Source organism: Syngnathoides biaculeatus, chromosome 17 (genome assembly GCF_019802595.1).
Source record: "Syngnathoides biaculeatus isolate LvHL_M chromosome 17, ASM1980259v1, whole genome shotgun sequence".
Classification (NCBI taxonomy): domain Eukaryota; kingdom Metazoa; phylum Chordata; class Actinopteri; order Syngnathiformes; family Syngnathidae; genus Syngnathoides; species Syngnathoides biaculeatus.
Window position 1 is genome coordinate 11,166,447 of NC_084656.1, and position 27,891 is coordinate 11,194,337.

General features: G+C 38.8%; 1 protein-coding gene and 1 long non-coding RNA gene across 4 annotated transcripts; one reads left to right on the forward strand and one right to left on the reverse strand.

Annotated features, from left to right (window-relative positions):
* Positions 1-37: 37 nt before the first annotated feature.
* On the reverse strand, positions 38-27,891 carry mapk10 (mitogen-activated protein kinase 10). 3 transcript variants are annotated; one of them, XM_061801703.1, is made up of 13 exons: positions 27,823-27,891; positions 26,818-26,987; positions 22,602-22,731; positions 21,555-21,613; positions 20,643-20,781; positions 20,341-20,506; positions 18,429-18,500; positions 12,188-12,370; positions 8,125-8,249; positions 7,531-7,557; positions 6,856-6,919; positions 6,489-6,566; positions 38-3,607 (listed from the first exon to the last, which is right to left on the reverse strand). In XM_061801703.1, the coding sequence occupies exons 1-13, from the start codon at positions 27,886-27,888 to the stop codon at positions 3,465-3,467; spliced, it is 1,422 nt and encodes a 473-aa protein (XP_061657687.1). In that variant the 5' UTR covers positions 27,889-27,891; the 3' UTR covers positions 38-3,464. The 3 variants fall into 3 exon arrangements, with proteins under 3 accessions (XP_061657687.1, XP_061657689.1, XP_061657688.1); XM_061801705.1 differs by lacking the exons at positions 7,531-7,557; positions 18,429-18,500 and adding an exon at positions 12,881-12,952 and having other exon boundaries at positions 27,823-27,888; XM_061801704.1 differs by lacking the exon at positions 7,531-7,557 and having other exon boundaries at positions 27,823-27,888.
* Positions 9,978-12,613, forward strand: LOC133490955 (uncharacterized). Its single transcript, XR_009792319.1, has 2 exons — positions 9,978-10,098; positions 12,195-12,613. It is a non-coding gene; the product is annotated as an uncharacterized LOC133490955 (long non-coding RNA).

The following is a 27,891-nucleotide window of genomic DNA, read 5'->3' on the forward strand; positions in this document are numbered from 1 at the left end:
TACGTACTATTATTTTGTTTTTACATACACAGTTCCTTTAAAATGTGTTTGGAGTAACAGCTCTGTTTTTATCTCTTTTTGTTTTGAATTATATCTTTTGCAATTGTTTAACTTTATTTGCCTGAAGCTTTTGAGATCATCAGCAGGAAACTCGATTTCATTTACTGTCAACCCAATAGAATGATTGATGAAAACAGTACAAAGTAAAAGAAGGAAAATTGTAGAAGAACATCACATGATTCAAATGTTCTATACATCGAATGCCAGCAACTTAGTTCACCTTTTAATTAAGACGCTAGTCTCGCTGTCTGTGCGACTGCTTTTATTGCATTCTTGGACTGTTGCTATTTACAACATGACAACAAAATCTCGCGTCCTGAAAAATTTTCAGATGACAATTAAATCAATGAAAAGATCCCGTTTGAGGAAAATGAAGCCTTGTCGCTGCTTTAAACCAGGACTGGAGAACCGTGTCGTCCTCTGATGGTTTCTACATTTGCATGGCTGACCCGATTAAGTGCTCTCCGGGCCATGAATGGCCCGCAAACCGTAAGTTCCCCATTCCTGATCTACTGACTTTACTTCTACATTTCAATGTGACCAAACATGTCATTTTTTTACACACACACACACACCACACACACACACACACACACACACACACAACATCTTGTTGCCATTCCCCAAAGAAGGAAAAATCAACACAAGATTTTGAGAAAATTGTGTTTTCAGTTCCGATTGTGTTGACTTGCTGGTTTATTTCAAATCTCATACACGCATGCACACACGTGTACACACGCGCGCACACACACACATAACATAATCATACAGTGATGACAAATGATTCGCTTCTACGTTTACATTCAGTGCGAACAAGCCAGCAAGGATTCAAGGTCTTGTCATGTATGGAAATGTTTTTGTTGTTGCCAAAAATGATTTAAATACAAAGCAAATGAAATAGAGTTCAAGATACAAATGTACTGTTTTTCAAATAAATAAATGGGATTATTTTTTTAATATATCAAATTGAAGGTGAAGAAATGTAAATTCTGAATGAATTGAAATTATTATTATGTATTCATTTGAAATTAAATGTGACGATCACATTTGTCATGCAGAGGAATTGGCCACCCTCTTTTGTCGCAGCCCAACCAATCATGTGCCACCATAAGGGCTGACATCACTTATTATTTCAATAATTCTATATTTATATCTTTTTTGGGCAAAAAAAAACAATAACAAAAAAACAAAACCCATTCCATTAATGTCTAGTTATCACAACAAGGTAAGTAAAATACATTCAGGAAAATAATAATACAGAAAAAAAGTGGGCCAGATGATGTAAAGATACAGAATTGTGTAATTGTTTAACAATGTCCAATATTGTGCAACAAAATAAAAATAAAAGTCTGTGAGAATGGGGCCAGGGGTGGGGTATGTATAGTGGAACGTTGCACCCTGTTTAAAAAGAGAAATAGCTCCGACCGAGCGGACCCTGAATGCAACACCGATACTGTAGCTTATTTTCGGAGACTCCTCCCTCTATCAGACCTTCCAAGGTACTGCAGGTGTACGTCAAGTTGGCGATATTTTTTTTAATTATTTGGTTTTTTTTTTTTTTTTGGGAGGACCTCTGGTGTGTGTTTTTTAAAAGTTTCGTTTAAACACCCAACATTGAACTGTTAAAATAAAAAAAAAAAAAATTAAATGAAGTAGTTACACAGCCAAGCCATGAGATAAATGAACGAAAACTGAATAAGGTCTGTGAACCAAAATGTTTTATTCCTGACCTTTCTACCAATTATATGCTAGTTTTAAGGCAAAATTAAGTTATGTATCATGTTGCCGTGCAATTTAAAACACTAGTGTACTAGTTGTCACCACCAAAAGGCACTTGCCACTGCCAGCTACTACAAGACAAAATAAGTCATTTTAAGGATACAATACTGTGCAGTAGTCTTGGGTCACCATTACATTTGTTTATTTCGTTATTATAATAGCAAATTTTCACTAGAATGTTACTCAGTAGAACGTAGACCTCCACCAAAGTGTCATATTTGTGTTTTTGTGTTAGCTAGCTAGCAGGCTACTTCCTGGTTCATGGAGTATGGAAGTAGACGAGAGAATTTCTGGATTGGCGCAGACTGGACGCTACCATTGAAGCCATTTTCCCAGTATCAATTACCACTATATAGAAATTTCCATGTATTGATGAAGTATCTCTCTTCAAGTAAAGTTAGGACAAAATTTCAGTCTAGCAACATAACATTATCTTTCACAGTAGAGTATGTATCAACGTCCTTTGTTTTAATAATCATGCTTATGCTGTTTTAAATAACCTTTGTGATGCATCACGATGTTGTGATAGTATTGATTCGACTACATGCTCACCGAAATGTATATTTCCCGTTTTGCATCAAATCAATCAATCAATTTTCAATCAATTTTAGACTTTCTTGCACTGTAAACTACACATGACTTGAAAATCCCTTTAATGTTGTGTTACTTTGATCACTGACATGCAAAGTGTTGAATGGCTGTTTTTGGTGTAAGGTGACTTATTGCAAATGAATATTCGAATCATGCACGAATGCAACACTCCGCGGGAGCAATTCGGGTGGCAAGGTGCATCAATATTCTAAAATAAGGAATTTAAGAAATAATTGCTACACTCTCCAAAAAGTGTCATTTTATTCTAATTGAATGTAATTTCAGTTTTGTACGACTTTTTCATATTACACTGAATATTTTCGTCAACCTTTTCTAGTCACAAAAAACATTTCCCTTATTTCTTGTGTTTTAAACAGTAATTGATTTATTTATACTAAAGTAAAAGCCAAGCATGTTATTAAAATGCAATTGTATGGCTCAGGTTGACATAGAAAATAATTTGATTTGCTTTTTGAAAAATAAACCAGCCAAATTAAAAAGAAAAAAAAGAAACGAAAATGAAAAAGAAGCCTCCAGCATACTGGCCGTTAGTCCCACTCCATTTGCCCTTCAACTGTACACAATTACATTATTTACATGATGAGGTGTGTTTATAAACATTGTGAGGGCTATTTTGGATAAACTACAGCAGAGAGGTCACATGATGAGGACAAAGACAGGAGCATATCAATGCTTTTTGGGCCCTTTTGAAGGGAGCGGGGGGCAGGGGCTCAGCAGCCAGCTTTTACATTTAAAGGAGATGCAAGTCAAAGCTGCTTTTTGTATGCAATATACGTGGACTAATATTAGCAAAGCAACTCGAGGATCATCCACATGTGAGTATAACTTTAAATACCGCTGTTGTTGTTTTTATTTAGCATGGCAATGCGCAGGCCTGGTCACGTCCAATTGATTGATTGACATTTTTTCCATTTTGTGTTTGCTTTCCGATAGCGCCCCCTACGCCTCGCCTTTCCACTGCTTCTTCTTCCTCAGCGGCGGAAGAAGGCGGGGTTGCGCAGGCAGGCGGCTAGTCACCTGCAGCACCCCAGCGGTCCCGCCGAGGTCTCCAGGCTGCTGTCGGTGTCTGAGGCCAGGGTCTGGTCGGTGGACATGGACGAGATGTCGTTGATGGACGAGGACGGAGGGAGGCTCTCAGTGCTGTTCACGGCTGCACCTGCGCTGAGGGAAGCAACGGCGGCGCCGCGGTTATAAGGTACAGAGCGTCCGAGCCAACCTTGGAGCCAATCGTGCCACATGGGGAAGGGGGGCGGTGGGGGAGCACGGGTGTTGGACGACAACACATCACAGCGTGGCTATGGGGACTTGGGTCCGGCGGGATTCAACCTATTGAACTCCTGCGTATGTGGTTTTCGGCATATTCGCAGATTTCTTTTTTTTTTCGGGGACCTTTCCAGTTATTCGCTGAAAAGTGGTAGTTCATTATAGGTGTCAATAAGTGCTATCAGGATTTGAATTTGAAGTACTACAGAAAAAAATATTTGAATTTGAAATGTAAAGTGATCACATTTTCATGAGTTGTCTTTCAGTGGAACTTTTCAATGTTACAATTCAACTGGCTCCAATTCGCTGTCTGAAATTTGCTATCTAAAATTCACCATCTGTGCCACCAAGCAGTGTTACTTCAGGTAGGACCATTCGTACTCGCCTCGGCGATCCATCGAACTGCCGTAGCTGACGGGATCGCTGGCTACAAACCCAACATCGTGTTGGGCGGCTACCTGCCTCCAGTAGCCGAATCCAAAAGACAACTCCCGCGGCCCGTGAGATCGACGCTATCGCAACTCCGTTCAGGCTGTTGTCACACGCTCAACAACTATTGGCATCGACTCGACAATAACATCGTCGATAAATGCCCATTGTGTGACGTCGCCCCGCCACGGTACGCATCATCTCTTCAACTGTGCTCAAAAACTGACCACGGTGACGGTGGAACACCTGTGGAGCGCCCCGGCGGATGTGGCTCACTTTCTGGACCTTGATACGGAATAACGACCTGGCGACTTGGCTGGGTGTTCGGTTCTGACCTGAAGTAACCCTGCCTGGTGGCACAGATGGTAAATTTCAGACAGCGAATTTTGGGCAGTTGAATTGTTAACATTGAAAAGTTGTACTGAAATACAACTATTGAAAATGTGATCACTTTACATTTCAAATTCGAATCCCATTTTCTGTGGCATTTCAAATTCAAATCCTTGTGGCACTTATTTCCTTCCATAGTTTGTTTATTTGCCTGTGTGTGACGTTGCGTCAGTTTGTGCTTGTACGCTAGCTAATGCTAATGATGAGCTTCAACTGTCGTAATGTAATCATTGATTAAACCATGAATATACCAAAAACTATCCCAAAACAATGTCATATTCTTTCAGTCATTTCACAAAATTACCCTTAAAAAATGTGTACAGATTATTTGATTAAACAATAATACCTCAGGCTAAACTTAGTCGCTCTTAGCAGTCGTTCAAAAATCTTACGTCTCAGTTGAAAGCCATGATTTCAATTAATACTTTCCTTGGGCCTTGACAATATTTCATGCCATCTTATATCTTTATAGATATAAGAAATGCAAGTAGGTTAATACTGCAGCTCAGGGTAGGTTCCACTGGGAAAAAAAATGTGAAAAGGTACATAGGTGAATCTGTGAATAGCGGACCGCGAATAGGCAGGGGTTCGCTGGGCTTCTGGATGTTTGGGTTTTCATTGAAATGGTGTTTCCAAAAAGTGAACTTTGACACTTGTTTTGAAATATTTGTACCTTCATACAATTGCATTTTCAGAGTTTAAACAGAAATGCTAATGCTAGGTGTTTTTGAAAAGATCTTATTCGTGACGCACTTTTTTTTTTTTTTTGCATTTACCTGGAAATGGGAATCCTAATTTAATAATAATCAAAAGACCTAATTTCTGGCAATTGCAATTTCAGCATTTACTCATAAATATTAGTAGACCTTAACTAACTTCCACATTGAGACAAATTAAATGTCAGTTAGATTACATTTCAGGCTTCACATGGAAATGCTAACAGAGGTTTTTCAAAAATGTGTACTTTGAGGTCTGTTTTCACGTTTGCCTTTTTTATCCTTTCCATTGAAATTCTAACACTAAGATAAAAATGTTTACTCTCGGACCTGTTTTCAAATGTTTGTGTTTTTAGCATATTTTCCAGAAATGGGAGCGCTAACATTTTTTAAAACGACAGAGAAATGAAATGTCCACTTTGAAATCAATTTTCAAATGTTTTCATGTTTAACTTTTCCAAGGAAATGCAAAGGAGAATGTGTATTTTGGGACCCATTTTCAAGTTTTTGCATGTTTACCATTCTCATACAAATGTTTCAAATATCACCAGTGTTGACATTTATAAAAAATAAGACTACTTTGAGACCGACTTTCAAACGTTTACTTGTTTACAGTGTTTACATAGCAATGGTGTGCAAAAACAATACGTTTGGGACTTCCTATATTTGCACTTTCAAGTGTTTCACTTTTCATTGTTTACAAGATGTTTGTGTTTTAAACGTTTACACAGAAATGCTAACTTTTACAGATTACAAAAATAAAAACTTCGACGTGTTTTTAAAAGTTAAATTTTTTTCCATTACATGGAATTGCTAATGATTTTTACAAAATATTGAAAAGTTTGCTTTCAGGCCTTTGCGATTTTAGGGTTTACATTGAAATGCTAATGAAAGCAGTTTTCATAAACATATTCAAAGTTCACATTTGTATCACTCTTATCGTTAGAGTTCATAGGGCTCAATCATAAAAATGAAAAAAAATGGCACTTACCCAATAGGCCTGAACTTATCCCAAGAACCCAAGTCACAATAGATACAACAATACTCTCTTTATATTATATAAAAAGACATTTTGATCATACGTTATCGCTTAGCACTTCATTTAGCATTAAAGATGAGTAAAGAGGAGACAAGGAGACAAGGAGACAAGACAATGGGGTGTGTGAATATTCGAGGGTCCATTAAGGTTGTATATAAAATTGACTTACAGAGCGATTTAGGCTTATGCACTGAGAGTACCTGAAGGTGAAGGCTGTCCCTTCACTACGCCATTCTTCGTTCTCTCCTCAAAATTCATCACTTCTTTGTAGATCAACTCTGGAGTGGTGGTAAGTTGATAAATCATAATGATACATATAATATAATTAGATGGAAAAAATGCATTAATATTTAAAACAAGAAATGAGCGAGGATTGAGAAATGAGCCCTGTGGTACTATCAGCAGCATGTTGTTTCAGTCAGATAAGAAATAAAAAAAGCATACTCACATTATTTTAAAATGATACACAAAATTCGTACATAAATTACAAAAGGTGTAATTTGTGAATGAAGTAATGAAAACCATGAATATGATATATAAACTAAGAAGAAGAAGAATGTGTCTCACCTTTCCACTCATCAATGGAATGTTCTCTCTCATCAAGCTGCTTGTCATAAATTTGAGGCGGAGGCTGCAAAGTTACAAAGAAAGCATGGCAACTTTAGTCGTGTGTATTTAGAAGCATGTTAACGAGCCTCATAAAATGTCTTTTTTCTATGGTTAAGTGGAAGCCTACGACCAGAGGTTATTTGCAAAAACGCAGGAAATGTAGTGAACATTTTTGTTCATTCAATGTTTGGGTGAAAATGAGAATTTTTTTTCCCCCTTTTTCTTCAGTGTATTTTTGCAAACAAGCTCCTTTCATGATGCCGAACATACAGTACTTATAACATACCGGCACGTTCTAAACAAATCGAGACAAAAACAATCAATTGGACCTTTTTAGAGTGTAAAAGATGCACACAAAGACATGCATAGGTAATAAATACACATACAACGTTCTTAATTTAAACAACTATGGAGAGAAACAAACCACTTAGAAAAAGGAATGGTTGATTTAGGAAGAAAAGTTCTCGTGGCGCTTTCCATCTCACTATATGATTTCCAGGCCTTTTTTTTTTTTTTTTTTTTTTAAATATCCTCACACAAGTCACGGTCCGAGAGTCACTTTTGACATTCAATCAGCATATTGTTTCAAGAGAAGCGAGGGAGAGTTTTGCAGAAGCGGTGGTGGTCATTTACCATGGATATTTGGATGAGATCCCTGGCCTTCATCAGCATGAGGTGACATTAGAGAAGGGGGAAAACAGCAAAACAGGTGTTGAACAAGGCCACTCATATCGTAGATATACAGTCAGTTAACATCAGAGGCAAGTGCAAATATTTGTCAGATAGTATTCGAATAGGAAGGGAAAGAAAATCTCATTTTTATTTTATTTTTGGTAGGCTTTTTCCCAATCTCGCTGTCACCTCACACGAATGAGGCATTGATGATGAAGAACATCACGAACAGCACAACATTAATTTCTAATCAGAAATCCTGTTTAAGTGGCAGCAAAGTACATTCAGGGGACCCGAAACATGAGAATTTGAAAGTGCTTGACGTCATAGTTTCCAGTTCTCAACTAGTCTCAAATTTTGACGGGTTCCTGTCAAACACTGTATCGCTGTTCTATGTCGGGGGCAAGAACCTTTTTAATTTGGACACTTATGCAATCACAGATGCTTGATGTTTTTGTGCTGGCAATCGCAATTATCATCCAGGTTTATTCAAATTGTCAGGGAACTAAAGCTTTTCAGATGGGTGAGGAAAGGGTCAACTCGCGGCCTACTCACCGCCTCCACCTCGGCCGGGTCGTACCACACGTTGATGTAGGGATGCTGCAACGCTTCGTCGACCGATATTCGCTTAGCTGGGTCTATGATCAGCATCTTGGACAGCAGGTCCCTGGCTTGACTTGCTGCGGTTTGTTGAAAAAGATGATGCAGATTAAAACAGGGACAGGTGATGAATGGGATGCAGGACTGCGAGTGTGCTGCGACATCTGAACGTGGCACAAAGCGGATAGGTGGTGATGAAATTAGGCTTCCCCGCAATCTGACAAATCTCAAGGACGAGGTTGTCTTTGAAGGATAGATTCCTTGAAAGGGCCAGATGTCCCTGAAATGGCTGTTTTAGCACAAAACGGCTGACTTTCTTTGTGGTTTTCAAACAACTGTAAATTCCGGCTTGCAAGCCGTGACTTTTTTTCTCACGCTTTCAATCTGCGGTTTATGCGGTGATGCGGCAAATTTGCACATTTTTTTCTAATGACCGCAAGGGGGAACTCGAGCGGAAAAGGTACGAATGAGACCGGTGGAATATATGTGCCGAGGAAGTGAGTTTTACTGGCCCTGTTAGCACTGCACTAGTGTTAGGACCGTGCTAGCGTGTTGCTGCTGTGTTACTGGCGTGTCTGAGTGATAATTACCGGTAAGTTCTATTTTAAGCAGCCCTGTTAGTGTTAACGCTAGCTTTAGCATGGCTCTGGCATTAGCGCGGCTAGCGTTAGTGTTAAACTCTTTCTGTGTACTGTCTTTCTTTGTAAATATCTCATGTTTAAATGTGGGTTTCATTGTTGGCACTTGCAGCTTTTACACAACTGCAGCGTATGTATGTACCAAATTGTATTTCCATTACAAATGTACTTGGTGATGGTTATAACCAGGTGTGCGCTGTAGGCTGGGAAATATGGTAAATCTCTAGAATACTAGGAAATTACCTTCAAACTAATAATAATACATTTGGAATTTTCAAGGAAACTTGGGTATCTAAAGGAATAAACAGACAAAATACAAAACAAAAACTCGCCCATCTTGTGGTCATGATCAGACCACATATCTGAGCCATTCATCTTTAACGGCCAAAATGATTTAAAACGGCAGCTTCAGATCAAACTGGCTAACTTTGTCTTTTTGTGTTGTATAGAGTCATTAAGTTATGTTGCCATGGTAAGCAAAATGTGACAACAAGACTCCATTTGTCTAGTATATGAGGTTCAAATTTGGTAGCAATCAGACTAATAGCTCGAGGGCAAATTTCAAGCACCTTAAAATGGCTGCTTCAAAGGAATGTGGCTGACTTTCTGTTTTTTTTTTGTGTGTGTTTTATGAGACATCCAGTTTTTCATCCAGCCTCTTGCAATAACAAAGAATCCACCATCTGCTTACCATCCAGTGCATGCTTCAAATGAAGTTGCAATTAGACCAAAAAACTAATCTAATCTAATCTTAATGAATCTCTGACAGCTGGAAATGATCAAAAGGACTTTAATATGTCCACTTCCAATCAAAATGGTTCACGCTTTCAGGTACGATAGATCGACTACCCTCCCTCTGTGACTCCTCCGATCACCACTATAAATAACTACACTACCACATTGGACAAACTGCAGGCTTAGTAAAACGAATACGCTTCCTCCCACTGCTGCTTCTGCATTGAACTGATGGTAAAGCTGTAAATTGATGCCTCTCGGTGCTCTCTTAAATTTCTCCATCCATCCATTTATCAATCCATGCAACCTGCTTCAGTCAAGGGGAAACTTTGTCACTCAATTTTTCTTTCTTTTGTGACACGTGCACTTCCTCTTTATGACCGTGTGGTCCCACCTTCTAGACTGATGAATATTTTACAAGGCAGCAGCTTCAATGTCATAGCAGACAAGTCGCAAGAAAATAAATCGCTGGAACATTTTGGAGTTGGCGGCCATCATCGAGTGTCACGTCAGCAAATCTCAGGAGACTCTAGCTCCGGAAGGATTAAACTCACAGGTGTGTTTTGCTTTTTGATGTCGTCACCACAAAATGGCACCAGTGGTAACCACTGAGCAGGAAATGTACAGTGAAGTAAATGACTATTTGAACACCGTCCTTTATTGCAAGTTCCCCCACTTAGAAATCATGGAGGGGTCTTAAATTTTCATCGCAGGTGCATGTCCACTCTGAGATAGATAATCTAAAAAGAAAAATCCAGAAATCACAATGTATGATTTTTTTTAACGATTTATTTGTGTGATACAGCTGCAAATAAGTATTTGAACACCTGTCTATCAGCTAGAATTCTGACCCTCAAAGACCTGTTAGTCTGCCTTTAAAAATCCACCTCCACTCCATGTATTATCCTGAATCAGATGCACCTGCATAAAGACACCTGTCCACCCCATAAAATCAATAAGACTCAAACTTGTAACATGGCCAAGACCAAAGAGTGGTCCAAAGACTCAGGAGACAAAATTGTACAACTCCACATGGCTGGGAAGGGCTACGAAGAAATTGCCAAGTAGCTTGGTGAAAAAAGGTCCATTGTTCGAGCAATCATTAGAAAATGGAAGAAACTAAACATGATGGTCAATCTCAATCGGAGTGGAGCCCCATGCAAGATATCACCTCATTGGGGTCTCAATGATCTTTAGAAAGGTGAGGAATCAGCCCAGGACGACACGACAGGACTTGGTCAATGGCCTGAAAAGAGCTGGGACTATCGTTTCCAAGATGACTGTTGATAATACACTAAGATGTCATGGTTTGAAATCATACATGTCACGGAAGGTTCCCTTGCTTAAACCAGCGCATGTCAAGGCCCGTCTTAAGTTTGCCAATGACCATTTGGATGATACACAGGAGTCATGGGAGAAAGTTTTGTGGTCAGATGAGACCAAAATGGAACTTTTTGGTCATAATTTCACTAACCGTGTTTAGAGGAAGACAAATGATGAGTTCCATCCCAAGAACACCATCCCTACTGTGAAGCATGAGGGTGGTAGCATCATGCTTTGGGGGTGTGTTTTTTCACATGAGACAGGATGACTATTATTAAGGAGAGGATGACCATGGCCATGTATTGTGAGATTTTGGGGAATAATCTCTTTCCCTCAGTCAGAGCATTGAAGATGGGTTGTGGTTGGGTCTTTCAATGTGAAAAAGGCCCAAAGCACACAGCCAGGAAAAGCAAGGAGTGGGTCCGGAAAAACCGGAGAAGTGGGCCAAAATCCTTCCTACACTATGTGCAAACCTGGTGAACAAGTACAGGAAATGTTTGACCTCTGGAAATGCAAACAAAGGCTACTGTACCAAATATTAACATTGGTTTTCTCAGGTGTTCAAATACTTATTTGCAGCTGTATCATACAAATAAATCGTTAAAAAAAATCATACAATGTGATTTCTGGATTTTTCTTTTTAGATTATCTCTCTCATAGTGGGCATGCACCTACGATGAAAATTTCAGACCCCTCCACGATTTCCAAGTGGGAGAACTTGCAATAGAGCTGGGTGTTTGAATACTTATTTTCTTCACTGTAGCTTAGTGTGATTTAGGAAAGGGTCTGGCTGTTTACTACACTGCAGTTGTACGTGGATTTACGAGTCACCAAAGGTAAGTTTTAAGATACGACCTCCCAATTTTCCATTTTTATTTTTTGCCTGGAGGTGCAAGTAACAATTTGAGGTACCAGAGCTTGCTGTGGGACCAGCGCACTTCAAGGCAACCCGCAGTTTGGCAGATTTATGATAAAAGAGGCATGTGCTTGTTTCAAGTTGTTTATTGCCACTGCCATTTTAAGTTTTCTGTGAAACTAAACGTAAAACAAACAGAATTACATTTTGCGTATGTAACCCAATCTCACAACTGAGGTCTGCTATCTTAATGCTCACACACAATGCAAAATGCCTTAGACGCGATGAAATTGACATTCATGTTGCAGTACTTTTATGAAATAACACATTATATATATCGTATATCTCCATTTTAGTGTGTGTGTGTGTGTGTGTGTGTGTGTGTGTGTGTGGTGTGTGTGTGTGTGTGTGTGTGTGTGTGTGTGTGTGTGTGTGTGTGAAAAATACACTTTTGCTGTCTTCTCACCTTTCAGTTTGTTGTGTTCGGAGTCAGCGGGGAAGAGGCAGTCCGGGAAGAGTTTGGGAAAAGTGAGGCCAGCATACTTGGGCCGGTTCTCCACATAGTTCCTCACAGTCGGCTGTAGCTTCTTCATGAACTCCGGCGACGGTGTACCGAGCTGCTCGATCACCTTGTTCCATTGGTCAATGTCTGATGCGGGATTAAGGCTAATACACACATACTGGCAATATTCTAGAACAATCGGGATAACGAACAGGAAATCACGTTTATGCTTTTGCTGATTTTCTTCTGGGCAGTGTTTTGTAAAAGGATAATTAGCTACAAAACAGTTTAATTTATTTTTTGCATTGGATCTCATTCGATGTTGGAAGGTCTACTTAAAATTGTGAACACTTGCAATTAAAATAAGGTCTGCCCTTGAACAAAAAAACATCTGAGTTGTGGTTACTCCCAACTGACCGATTACCCTCTCCCCAAACACACACACACACACACACACACACACACACACACACACACACACACACACACACACACACCTCCTCACAATGCCAGAATGATCTATTAGAGATGTCGAAATTATGTCATCATGCTGCCAACATCATCTTTTTTTCTCACTCAGTGGTTGATTCACAGGTTGAGTTGGAGAGCGGCGGCATCATAAGGGTGGGCGGGCAGTGTTGGACGTCAGAAGGATACGGTCTGTCCCGGGGAAGAGCACAGTGCCTCTAATCACCTCTCCAAAGATGCAGCCAATTGACCACATGTCCACTGGGTTCACGCAAAAAAAAAAAAAAAAAAAAAACATACAAACTCTGATTACTGCCACATAACCTTGTCAAGCAGCAGCATGTTGGCCTCATGGTTGGCACCTCTGCCTCACAGTTCTGAGATTTGGGTTTGAATATCTGTTGAGGCCTTTCTGTGTGTAGTTTGGACTAGTTTACACATTCAAGATACCCTGTCAACATATAAAGAACTGTTATAAACCAAGGATCCGTTATGCATTTGATTACAGCCACAAAGGCTTGACCCGGGAATTACAGTATCTATGCTTGTATCTCTATATCTACTATAATGGGAAATGTTGTCTAAACGTAGTTCCAAGAAGAGAAAAAACATCCTGTTGGGCGGTGTTGGTGCTTCCTTCAAGAGTTCCAAGAAACTGCAACAATGAACCACACTCATTGGAACTTTTAGTTCTTGGTATACTTCAGGTTGGAATGCGCCTATAGTTGAAATGCTGAAAGCTAACGGGTTCACTCACAGCAAACATACTGTAGTTGTTTATTAGCTTGCCTTACAGTGTCGAATTTAAATTTGTATGTAAGTGGGAATGCGTCATAGTCAATTACTAACTTCTGCTCAAGCATTAGTAATATCCTAATATACAGTGAAGAAAATAAGTATTTGAACATGCTGCTATATTGCAAGTTCTCCCACTTGGAAATCATGCAGGGGTCTGAAATTTTCATCATAGGTGCATGTCCACTGTGAGAGAGATAATCTAAAAAGAAAAATCCAGAAATCACAATGTATGATTTTTTTAAATGATTTATTTGTGTGATACAGCTGCAAATAAGTATTTGAACATCTGTCTACCAGGTAGAATTCTGACCCTCAAAGACCTGTTAGTCTACCTTTAAAAGTCCACCTCCACTCCATGTATTATCCTGAATCAGATGCACCTGTGTGAGGTCGTTAGCTGCATAAAGACACCTGTCCACCCCATACAATCAGTAAGACTCAAACTTGTAACATGGCCAAGACCAAAGAGCTGTCCAAAGACACCAGAGACAAAATTGTACAACTCCACACGGCTGGAAAGTGGTATGGAGAAATTGCCAAGCAGTTTGGTGAAAAAAGGTCCACTGTTGGAGCAATCATTAGAAAATGGAAGAAGCTAAACATGACAGTCAGTCTCAATCGGAGTGAAGCCCCATTCAAGATATCACCTCGTGGGGTCTCAATGATCCTTAGAAAGGTGAGGAATCAGCACAGGACTACACGACAGGACTTGGTCAATGACCTGAAAAGAGCTGGGACCACCATTTCCAAGGTGACTTAGTAATACACTAAGACATCATGCTTTGAAATCATGCATGGCACGGAAGGTTCCCCTGCTTAAACCAGCACATGACAAGGCCCTTCTTAAAGCTCAAGTGTCGTCAAACGGATGATTTTTGGTGTATTATTAATGAAAAACCCACAGCCAATATGGTCCCCTGTGTTTTTTCACCACAAAACATGATTTTAACGTATACAGCTTTTTGTAACTCCCGCCATGAAAATCCTTTCAGGAATTTGTTGTTGAGAAGAAGCAGGAAGTGACGTAAAGGACAGTGGCGCCCCCTCGTGGACTCGTTTGTTTCCATTAGTTTTACCTCCGCGAAGGTAGCTCGTTGTTCCTTAGTGTTAGCCAAAATGCCGGCTCATTGCATTGCTGGACATTGCTTGAACACTCGGGAGAATGGAATTACCCTTCATAAGTTTGAAAGAGACCCTGTTCGTTGTGAAAAATGGATTACACGGGTGCAGAGGACGAGAGCTTAGTGGGTTCCAAATACCAGGTAGGTGTGTATACAGCTACTAAAAAATGAAAAAAATAGTTTGGGGCGGACCACGTAATCAGTCTCTCTCATAACGTAGCAAAAGATCCGTGTATGAAATGTGTTGATGTGCGCGTACAGCTACTAAAAAAAATAATAGTTTGGGGCAGACCACGTAATCGGTCTCTCTCATAACGTAACAAAAGATCCGCGTATGAAATGTGTCGATGTGCGCGTCGCCCGGCCAAGAATGTCTCAGCCTGCAACATAGCCCGGCTCCACCCCCTCCTTATATAGGACGGCGGGCCGAAACTCAGCCACACCGGCTGAGGCGCCGCGTTCGACGGTCAAATCTTCCGCGAAGGCTATGCGTCGGACGCAGAAGAACCCAGCCAAGAATGCGTTACTCAGTCGCGTGCGAGCATGAAGCGCGCCGTCCCGACTGTGAACACAAAGCAGCACCGGCCGGCTGCGATGAGCCGCGATGGCTCATCTACGCTGCGGAAGTGGATCGGATGGGATGCGGTTTGGCCGTGATGGCATATCATCTGAATATGGCTCGAAACAATAGTGTAATATTGCCCTGGTAACTTCACTCGGTTGTGTGGTGTTGTCCTTTTCGAAAAAAACTTCCGTGTTAGAAGGGGCGTTGGAAAAATCCGAATATCTCTGTTGTTCGGTTTCCGTAGTAGCAGGCACTGCACGTTTTCAACGACGGAAGTGACGGTGACGTCAAGGACAGATGACGCGACTAATATGGCGACCACTTGGATGTCGAGGGACACTCAATTACGCAATTTTGTGCATGGATGACGCACGATCCGCTCACATTTATTTTTTCGTGTAGATATTGAAGTGAATACTGTTATATGTATTTTTCATTACAATATCTATTTTAGAATGTTTATAGGGATGTCACCCGCACTTTAAGTTTGCCATTCTTGAGTTTGCCTTTTACCATTTGGATGATACAGAGGAGTCATAGGACAATTTTTTTGTGGTCAGTTGAGACCAAAATGGAACTTTTTGGTCATAATTCCACTAACCGTGTTTGGAGGAAGACGAATGATGAGTTCCATCCCAAGAACACCATCCCTACTCTTAGGGATTGGGGTGGAATGTTTTTATGCACATGGGACAGGACGCCTGCACTGTATTAAGGAGGGGATGACTGCGGCCATGTATTGTGAGAATTTTGGGAACAACCTCTTTCACTCAGTCAGAGCACTGAAGATGGGTCGTGGCTGGGTCTATGAACATGACAATGACCCGAAACACACAGCCAGGAAAACCAAAGAGTGGCTCCGTAAGAAGCATATCAAGGTTTTGGCGTGGCCTAGACAGTCTCCAGACCTAAACCCGAGGGAGATGAAACTCTGTGCTTCTCAGCGACAGCCCAGAAACCTGTCTGATCTAGAGATCTGTGTGGATAATACTGTGTGCAAAAATGGTGAACAACTACATGAAACTTTTGCCCTCTGTAATTGTAAACAAAGGCTACTGTACCAAATATTAACATTTGTTTTCTCACCTGTTCAAATATTTATTTGCAGCTGTTTCAGAGAAGTAAATCATTAAAAAAAAATCATACATTGTGATTTCGGAATTTTTCTTTTTAGATTATTTCTCTCAGAGTGGACATCCACCTACGATGAAAATTTCAGACCCCTCCATAATTTTTAATTGGGTGAACTTGCAATATAGCAGGGTGTTCAAATACCTTTTTAATTCATTGTATATCTGGTTAACATCTGGTATATTTAGGGACGTGCATCATTATTTAATCGATCATTAAGAATGATACTGTTGACTTGAACTGAAAATGATGAAAGAAACTTTTGTTTTTGTTTACAGTTGTACCACCAGATAAACTCTTTTTTTTTTTGCATTTTTTTTTCTTTCTTGAATTGTCAAATGAATCAAGTGGAACCTGTGTGTGTGAGGAGGAACGAGAGGATGTCGTAAATAGTTTTACAGAGAATACCGCAGGACTGCCTTGGGGTAGAGTAACCACTTCAAAAGGGACAGACCAGAAACCAAACATCAATCATGGAATTTGTGGAAAACCATTTTCTCACTAATATGCATGAGGTGCTTGCTTAGGTTGTGTTTGAGAAAATTAGCAAAACGTGATTGTTAGCTAATGTGAGCTCTATAACTCATGATCTGTTCAACCTTTGAAAAGCACATCTGTACCATTAATCAGTTACTTGACCCTCGATGATCATGTTAATTCTCTAAATTTCAACCACACCTACTGAAACACATTAAAGCTATTGTGGTAGAGAAGAAGCAAAGTAAATTTATTTACATAGCGCATTTCACACACAAGGTAACTCGGTGTGTTTTACATGATTTAAAGGATTTGAATACAAAGAAATGAAATTTTGAAAAACACAGTAAAGACCAAAAATGACAACTTATCTAAATTGCTCCGGGTTTTTCTCCTAGTGTCTAGTTTTTGCCACCCGGAATTGGTGAAATGGTCAGTTCTGTCGAATCGATTGTTGATGAACCATGGCTTCAAGCAATTGCGGTCAAATGGAGTGGACTACGTTGCGCTCAGATTCTGTCGTAAATTTATCAAAGCTTAACTTTTTTTGGGATGGCTAATAAGCTACCATGTGTCAGTCTTCAACCTCACACATGCACGCTACAATCACAAACAGCCTTATTCTATCTTGAAGACGCAATTATACTGTAGCTTCGCTCGGGGAGTAGTTTCACTACAGGTGAGCCCTTGGAAAACACACCTGGGTTTTAAATTTTCATATAGAATTAAAAAAATAATAATCTGTGTTGCAGGGTTCATCAGAGAGGAAACAAAGCATTGCTTACGTGTCACTTGGTTAGTTTTTGCCTCAGTAACATCGAGAACATCAGGTGAGTGTTTGAAAATGTGTGTGCATAGCGACAAAAGAAAAGTAAATTAGTTAAATTGTGTATATTTATCCAAATAAATCCCCAATGAGATCTAAATATTGATAAACTGATATTTAGAATTTATGCTGAAATAAAGAGACGATGAATAACTATAAAATGCATATATATATATTGTCTGAGTATAAAAAAATACTTGTACATTTTACATAATGTATACATTAAAAAATACATTTAAAATGTTCTATTAAAAGCAAACATAATTTGTTAGTTTTTATCTCAGTAACATAAAGAAAACTGGGTTTTAAAATTTGCATACATCACCAGAAAGTTATATATAATGTGGTGTTTAAAGCTCTACATATAAATATATTAACATACAAATAATCATTGAAATACACATTTTTATATCAACTTTAAAATGGGTCATTTAGAAAGATTTTGGAACAGTGAGGACATCTTTATTGAAACCTATGTGTGTGTGTTTGTTTCGGCTTATCCCTTTCGGGGTCGCCTAAGCGTATCATCTCAGATGAACATATATATATGTTTCGCACAATTTTTACACCGGATGCCCTTCCTGACGCAACCCTTCTCAAGTAATGTGTACAAATTAAATCTAATACTATCATGTATATGCAGCACTTAATAAATTAATGTGAAAATGTAATTATGTGTTTTTGTATGAATAAATAAAATATATTAATCCATTTATGTACATTTTAAGTATAAAATATAGTTGTTGAGTTCAGATTTGTTCCTGATGGTGCACAAATAGTCCTGCCATTAACGAAAAAGCACACTTTGAGCAAGGATACAGTCCCGCCCCGGGAAAAGGATTTTGTGGCGCACCATTTCTCCCATAATGCACCCCACCGACCATATGTCCACTGCACGCCATGAGGCAAGGCAAAAAGAAAGGGAAAGCAAAAGGTTAGTGTTCAATCCTGGAGGACATCAAGGAGAGAGAAAGCAGTCATTACAAAGCAGCAGCTAATAAGCGGGCTAGCTAACATATTTGAGCTTACTGTTCTGCTAGTGCATTAAAAAAAGAGAGAAGTAGTTATAAAGTGGAGATTTAGTAGGATTAAAACATCAGGAAATGTGCACCCTGGCAACCCTGCAAGACTCCATCCATCTGACAATAAATAATAGCATTGTTTACCCAACAAGTTAATGTTCAATGAAACTTTCATAACGACCTACAAGGACAAATATAAATGTTGTGCTTCAGTCGCAAGGGCTTTGTTTTGTATCCCGCTGTTTTAATGAATATATTAAAGGCATCTCACAAACAGACCGCTGTATTAAATTAAGTCACTCGCTGATTTAATCAACTCTGGTATACAATTTGTACCAAGATTTATCACATGTTTACAGACACAGGATTGTAGCAGAAGTCTTTAGTCTTGCCCCCTGATAATTTTTTTTTTTACATTTAGCAGAGTTGGCATATAAGCTACATTGCTAAATGAATGCAATTTGTAATTGAATTGCCCAGAGTAAATGCCATTATCTCAGTTCATCAACACTTTTGTTCACACGCAGACTTTAAGCTTTAACGGCTGAGGCTTTTTTAAAATTTTGCCCACCAAAACAGCAGCAATGTGGCATCTAAGTGCATGTTGTAAATGAGTTCTCAGTGCAGCATTAAAGATGATGTAACATTATGTGGAAATAACAAGCCTTTCGGTCGACTTTGACGTGGCCATCAAATTCATGTTCCGAGGAACGATGCCACTTATTTGTTTTCCCCAGTCTGGCTATTTTCTACATTTCATAGTGATAATTACATTTTGCTATGAAAGACTAGCAATCTTTCAGAATGTTCCACAACTGTTAAGTCCATCTGATCGGTTGATAACCAAAGTAAGGACAACTACCAAAAAATGTAAACATTCGCTCAGGAAAAGTGCTCATCTTACCTGATGCTATTAATGGATTTCTGCCCCAGTATTAAAGGTTGGGTCATTTGGAGACTGCGTATTTATTTGTGATGGTCTTACCAGAAGATGCTTACAAAGTTGATGTGTCCATGTTTATGTACAGCGAAGCTGACTAATATTTGTACTCTTATTAAAACCTAAAATAGTAGTGTATAGTAAATAGAATAGTAGGTTTTAATACCTAAAAACCTAAAACCTACAATAGTAGGTTTTAATAAGAATAGATAGGTCTGTTTGGCGTATTCTACCTTGATGTTTGACATTTCTCTGAAATACTTTTGACATGAATTGCAGTCTACCACTAGTAATGTTTAATCCACCCATTTTCTGAGCCACTTATCCTCAAGAGGGTTGCGGGAGTGCTGGAGCCTATCCCAGCTATATTCGGGCAGGAGGCGGAGTAGACCCTGATCCGGTTGCCAGCCAATCGGGGAGACAGACAACAGTAGCACTCACAATCACACTTAGGGGCATTTTAGAGGGTCCAATTAATGTTGCATGTTTTTGGGGATGTGGGAGGAAAACCCACCCAGGCACAGGGAGAACATGCAAACTTGACCCAGGTGGCGCCGGTATTTGAACCCCGGTGCTCAGAACTGTGAGGCCAACACTCTCCAGCTGCCCCACTGTGCCGTCTAGTAATGTCTAATTTTTATTTTTTTAAAAACTGCCTCCTCCTATTTGCAGTTGAGTACATAAGCACCACCAAACAGCATCTTATGAAGTACAGTAATCTAAATTAAAAATTAAATTATACCAACATCCAAATGGTGTGAGTTCTCACCGTTCTCTTTATAACCCATGCCCAAGATAACTTCGGGGGCTCTGTAGTATCTCGTCACCACATAAGGGGTCATCATGAAGCTAGTGCCGGCAGTCCGAGCCAGTCCAAAGTCCAGAATTTTGAGAGTACAGTCAGATTTCACCACTATATTGCTTGGTTTCAGGTCCTACATAAAACACATACCGATGATCAGTTGTATCCTTTTCCAATTAAAGATGAAGGATCTAAGGGGCTATATAGATTGCCGCATGAATCCCAAACAAAGCAAAACAATGTCCCAAACGATGGATGAATTGTCCTACCCTGTGAATAATGCCTGCTGAATGCAGATGTTTGATGCCGCACAACATCTGGTAAAGAAGGTAGGACATTCTCTCGTGGTCCAGCTCCATCTGGATCACCTGGCACAGGTTGGCGTCCATCAGCTCCATGACTAGGTACCTGGGTAATGTTCAGATTGAGCAGGGGTATGAAAAAGTCGGTGAACAATATCAGTCAAGCCTTACAGAGGAAATCCACAAAATGCGTAATGCAACAATTTGGTACAAACTTCTGTATTTTAATATTCAAAAGTTTAAGAAGAACACAAATATCTTCAACTGGAATTGGCTGGCATCCAGTTCAGGGTGTACCCTGCCTCTTGCCTGAGGATAGCTGGGATAGGTTCCAGCACTCCCGCGACCCTTATGAGGATAAGCGGCTCATAAAATGGATGGCTGGACAAATATTTTGAAATATACACAAGTATTATACATAGTTTCTCATTTTCAATAGTTAAATCTCCCAAAAATTTCATACACAAACATGAACTAACAGGACCTAGAGACAAGTCATGTGGGACTGCACCGTCACCGTATTTTCATTACACAATATCGTGGTTAATGGTGTTTTTGTGTAAATATAAAAGGATACAAAATATTCAAGTTTAAATAAAAAATAAATTCTGTTACGTATCAAATTATAGCCAGGGAGATAAAACACGCACCATAAAACATCACTCAGTATGTGAAGATGATGCATGCAGGTGCATCATATTACATTACATTACACCCACTTTCAGTGATGACACTGTAGGGGTTGTGTTCACACTATGGCAAGTGCAAAGCAATAAGAACACGGTGTATAACACCATTGCAACATGCCAATTAAAAGAAAAAGCTTGACGTTAGTAGACTTTTGACATAGAGCTTCACTAAGGTGCACGCTGTACTCACACATCTTGAAACTCCTCTAAGGATTTCTGCGGTGTGAAGACGTTTAATAAACTGATAATCTGGAAGAGAAAAGAGAGTGCATCAAAAATATGTCAGTTTACATGATACAAAAATACTTTTTTAAACCACACCATGCTCTGTTACTCATAGGGTTGCATAGGTAACCACAAAGTTTTGAGGACATGAAGGCTGCCTCATGATTACAGCTCTGGGGGAAGAAAAAAAGTTAAGAAACCACTGTAAAATTACAAATTTCTCAGATTTTGAGATCTGGAGGTGTGTTTTTACTATAATTAAGGTTTTTTTTTTCATTCTGTAATTACTAACAACATACAGTAACTACCACATTTAAAATACAAATATCTATAGCAGCAGTGTCAAACTCGTTTTTGTCACGGGCCACATTGTACTTGTGGTTTCCTTCAAAGGGCCGTTATGGCTGTGAAACGATAAAAGATTTAACCGCCTCATCATATTTACAGATTCAATTTATGAACTCGTTTTGGAATCACAAATCAAGGGTAATGGGTTTTTCCAACTATTGTTGTTTTGTCACATAAAAATGCTTGTAATAGCTCAATTTTATCATTTATAATATGACAATTTGAAATTTTGGTACAGATTTCAACAAAAAATCATGGAAGTTGATACACATAATTTGCCTCCGCGGGCCACATAAAATCATGCTGCAGGCCAGATCTGGCCTTGAATTTGACACCTGTGAGCTATAGAATTCGTCCATCCATCCATTTTCTGCTTATCCTCAAAGGGGTGGCGGGAGTGCTGAAATCCATCCCAGCTATTTCAGGCAGGTACAGAATTTGGATTTTCAAAAAATGGAAAAAATGCAAAGGTTATTGGTCTAGTGGTTATTGGTCAAAAATTTGTTGGTCAGGGCTATGTATCATATGGGGAAAGTCCGCCATGCAGACATAATGCTAGTTTCTCCACAGCAGCATCACACTCACTTTTGTTTGTTAGAAAAGTATTACAGAAGAATATCTTTAAAAAAAAAAAAAAAGAATAAAATCTTGGGTTGCCACTTACATTTTTGTGATTGACACATTTCATTAGCACCAATTCGCGGTACGCCCTCTTTGCATGTGTCTGGTTCTGGAAAGGTCTGCTGAGCTTTTTGATGGCCACGTTTCTGTCAAGGACAGCATCATAGCCCGCACTATTGACAAAAAAACAACAAAACAATACGTGTTAGCATTTAATGGGATGTTCATTCTCAAAGGAAAATATCAAAACACAATCAAACGTATTTTTGTGGTTGTCGAGAAGAAGAGGAAAAAAGGCTCAATATGTTGATGAGTCAGATACAGCTGTGACCATTAAGGGGTATGATTTTTTTTTCTGTAGCTCCTTTGAGGTGTTATGAGTACTATTATTTTCCTGAAGCTTACATCATAAAGAATGGTGCTGAAAACAAAATAAGGATAATAATGATGATGATACATATCAAGCACACTCGAGAAACAAAGTAGTGCGCTAGTTTTGAAGCTAAAGCTTAGACACGAGGCGATAGCTAGCATTTTTGTTGTTAATGTGCTGCTACAGAGAAAAAACAGAAACAATGCTAGTATGACTGTTCTGCTAAAACAGCGCTTGCGTTGCTTATCATGGCTAATTTTACCCTGATTAATTAGGTCCTATATCTCCATAGTTATAATTGGTATTATTAAAAAAAACAACCAAACATGAACTATGATTAACCACCCACAAAAAGAAAGTCAAAGAATAAAGGTGATGTTTTTGAGATGAAGCTACTCAGTTTAATGCTAGTTAACTGACAGAAATATGTATGCTGTTGATTTTAGCGCTTATGGTTTTTAAGTAGTTCCTAATAAATATCACAGCAGAGGAGACATTTAAATATTTTATTTTTTTTTAGAAATGATGGGACACTTTTGGCCCACTATGCTACTGCATTTTATTGTTGGTCCTGACAGTGGTACTTTGAGAAAAGTATTTTATGAAGAATTCTTTGTGTAAAAGTAGAAAAGGACCACCTACTTGGCAAATATTCACTACTGTCCGTATATTTTTCTTTGTGCTAAACTAACTACAAGCTAACCTTGATTTGTGTCATTTATTCGTTCCCTAACAATCAGTCAAATGTATTTTTTTCAATTGACTTACTTCAATATCATTACCTCAAAACAGGCAGAATTTTTATAAAAACCTTATTAATCATGAGTCATGTTTGTTGTGATAAATTCATGTGTGGGTTTGAGGATGACAGTTGAGGGATTGGCCGTGTGTTTATTTTTATTTCTTTCGGTCTCTGTGGAGACTACAGACCCAGGGATGATATGTGACCATGGTAACGGTGGAGCCTACATGTAAAACAGACACATGGATCCAGAAGGGATTGGAGTGAGGCGCCAATCATCACTTGCTGAGGTTACAAGGAAGATGATGTCATGAGCAGCTCGAGTGCTAAAAGACTTCATCCTTCTGGAGAGCAGAGAGACACATTGTCCATTTATCCATCCATTTTCTTAGCCACTTATCCTCACAAGGGTCACGGGAGTGCCGGAGGCTGTCCCAGTTGTCATTGGGCAGGTGGCAGGGTACACCCTGAACTGGTTGCCAGCCAATCGCAGGGCACATGGAAACAGACAACAGTCGCACTCACAATCACACCCAGGGACAATTTAGAGTCTCTAATCAATGTTGTATGTTTTTTAACATATGGGAGGAAACCGGAGTGCCCGGAGAAAACCCACGCAAGCACGGGGAGAACGTGCAAACGCCACACAGGGGTGCCGGGATTCGCACCCCGATCCTCAGAAACTGTGAAGCCAACGCTCTAAACAGGTGTGCCGCCTTGAAAGCACAATGTTACAGATTAAAAATGTTGACAATATAATAGTCATCTGAAAAAATGGATCAATAAATCAATAGAATATAATAGTGTTCATGCAAGAATATAAGCCATAAATTATGAGATATTTTTCAACAAATAATCTACTATGAAGGAGGCGGCACAGCTCATGCAGGAAAAGGTTTCTGTAATGTTATGAGAATGAAGTCAAAAACCTCGAAGGAAAAGTAGTGTGAGGATAGTAAGTAGTATTTATTCAAGATAAAAGATGTAATACATGAGGATTAAAGCCAACGTTTGATGCAGAAACAAATGTCTTAACCACAGATATGAGGGCCAAAGTAAATAATTTGATGCTTGGAAAAATTATGTTAAGTTCTGAAAAAGTTACAATGAAAAAATGTCACATAGTTATGAAGGAAAATGTCAGTCAAAAGAATAGACTTATAACATAACAAGAAAATTAGGTTATCTATGCTTATAAAATCAGATACTATAACAGGAAAAGTAATATTTATTCAAGAGAGAACAATGGTTGGAATTTTATGCCGAAACGTGCTGAATGAGAATTACAGCTGTCAATAATGGTAACAATAGGGAGTTAAAGAAAAAGACCAAACATAATGAACATAAAGTTGTGTTACAATAATAAAGTCGTAATTATTCATACTATGAGAGCAAAGTAATTGTATTACGGAGAAACAAACACTATTAGGACTGCATTTTTTTTAAAGAAAAAATGTGATTGTTACAAGAATAAAGTTGCAATGTAACAAGACATCACAAAACCCTAACCCTAACCCTAACCCTATAACACAAATGCATATAGGTACATTTGTGAACAGTGAACTGGGAATATGGAGGGGGTGACTTTTCTGGTATATGATAAAACGCAAGTGTTAATGAGTCTAAATGAGATTACTTCCATATTTGCTCTCAACAGGCAGCCAGATAGTAAAAAGGTTTTCAGGGAGTTGGGGAAGGGGGGGGCACCACCGCGTGACTTGGTGACAGCTGCGGGCCTGATATGCGACGCCCGCAAACTCCTTCAAATGGCTGGAAACTCAGCAGGAGATGCCGGTTTCGTGCTCGCCTTGAAGCAAAGAGCCTCAGCACTTGTGTGTTGAATTACAACAACCAAAACTGGCTCAGATCGATTCCCTCTTGGCCGGCGTATTGTTCTAAACACGGCGAGGTTTCAGCGTGGAGAATTTAAATGGCCCCCGTGCCTCAACAGTTTATTCAAACTTAAGTACTGCGCGCAAAGCCGCTGGCGTTTTTGTTTTAACAACACTTTTGACAGCACTTCATTTGATGGAGTACAACAGTGAAAATACTTAGATATTACTGCCAACTTCACAAAGTTCACAAAAAGGATATACTTTGTATAATATTATGAGAATGTTATGTAACAATAATATCAGTAAGGTGCGAAACGAGTCGCAAATGCTAGCACATTTTTAAAAAAGACAGAAAATTACAAAAATGATGTTTGTGGATGAGCAAACTGTGAAGAAATATTTGGGATCAGGATTTGGGGGGGGGGGGGGGATAAAAAAAGTTTTTGGAAAAAATTTAATTTTATATTTTCATTTTTTGGCCCCAAACAGACTGAAAGTCAAGGTATAAGAATAATGTTGTTATTTCACAAAAAATAATTATAATTATAATATATTAATTATATAGAAACAGTGCCAAAAATATTATAACAAGAAAGAATTATATACAGCAAAAAGTCAGACTTTTATGGACTGTTTTTGTACTATTTTAAAATAAAATCCCAGAATAACTTTGAAATCAAAGCAGTAATGTTATTTGAATAAAGTCACATTATCACAAGACAAAAGTGAGAATATCACAACATTTAAGTCATAATGTTACAAAAATAAAATACTTGTTTTAAGCAAAAGGCATTTTAAGAATGACCTTTCAAAACAGTTTATGTTTTTCTTTGTAATTACAATTTATTTATGTTAGAATAAGTCTTTTTTATATATTTTTTTAATTAGGACAGACATCCGAAGTTGCTGGAGCTCGTGCCCATGCTTGGCTCAAAACCAAAATCAATACAAATATTTTTATGTGGCACATGAGGCAAGTGGACCCAAATGGCAGAAACCATTTCAATCCTAAAACTGTAATTTTTGCAGATGCTACAAGTTTAATTACCTGGTAATTTGGCCCACATAAGAAGCTCAAAAACTTGTCCAACAATTTTTTTAAGCTCTTTATTTTCAGCTAACTATTTTGAACTGCTTGTGAACCTGTGTTGTTACTGCCCTGCATGACTACGATACTCATTTGTGTAGTAAGACCCACCACTAATTCCCAAAACAACAATTAACTGCTAAATACAGACCTCCCAAAAAGAAATCCCTGCCAAATAAAATGTAAATGAGCTCCGTGATAAGCAGAGCGAGTAGCACCTACCAGACGATCCCCTGAGCTCCGGAACCAATGGGCTTTAAATTCTGGTAGCGTTTTAAAACGGTGAAGGTGGAGTCACCCACTTCCACGCTGTAGAACTGGTTGTCTACTTTGCTTTTGCTCATGTTGTAATGCTTGGCGATATATGACACATCCACTTGTTTTCCAAAACCCTGCACGAGGTAGATGACAAAATGACATTTTATATTAGTGACCTTATTGAGCGACTTAAAAAAAAGTTAGAAATTCATTATGCAATTATTTGCTTCAATGTTGCATGCAAAGCAACCCAAATAGTTGGGGGGGAATGTGATGATTCAACTTTCTCTCATCACCCATGTCCAATGAAAAGATGCATCTCCAAATTTTGTGAGATTTTTGTTCAATCTGAATTTTTTTTTTTTTAAGATGAAACCGAATAGATCAAAATCATTACATTAGGAGCTACATATTTGTAATATACATATAGTTATGGTCTGAAGATAAGCATGCACTGTCTTTACAAATTCTGTAAAATTGTTTTGAATATGAAAAACACACCAAAATATATCTCCAAAATGTGATTTTCCTGAATTGACAGACTACAAAGTAGCTCATCGATCAAATAACACAACATGTGTTATGTATAACAAAGCGTTACACAGCATTACACTTATCAGCATTCTGGGCTGATAGATTATGTAATAGATCCGCGACATTTCCATGAGTGACAAGCCAACCATAGCCATGATGTAATTATTTCAATACACTGGACGGTGCCCTTTATTGTCCTGATGGTGGCAATCAAACAGGATGCTCAAGGCAGTCATCACATCATTTGAGCATGTCTGCTCGGCACATTGCACGCTAAACAGTCACACGTTGCGTTTGAAAACGGAAAACATTTAGTGAAATATTGAAAACAACACTATAGAGCATGTGGACTAGTAGCAAAGGTGTTAATGGAACAGAATAACTACTGTACCTTTTTTTTTTTTTTTTTTTTTTTTACCTGTAAGGAACACACACCTGACAAAAGGCTATCTTCACATCCAGGATCGGTTGGCTGCAGTTGAATAAGAAATGTCTGCTCATAAA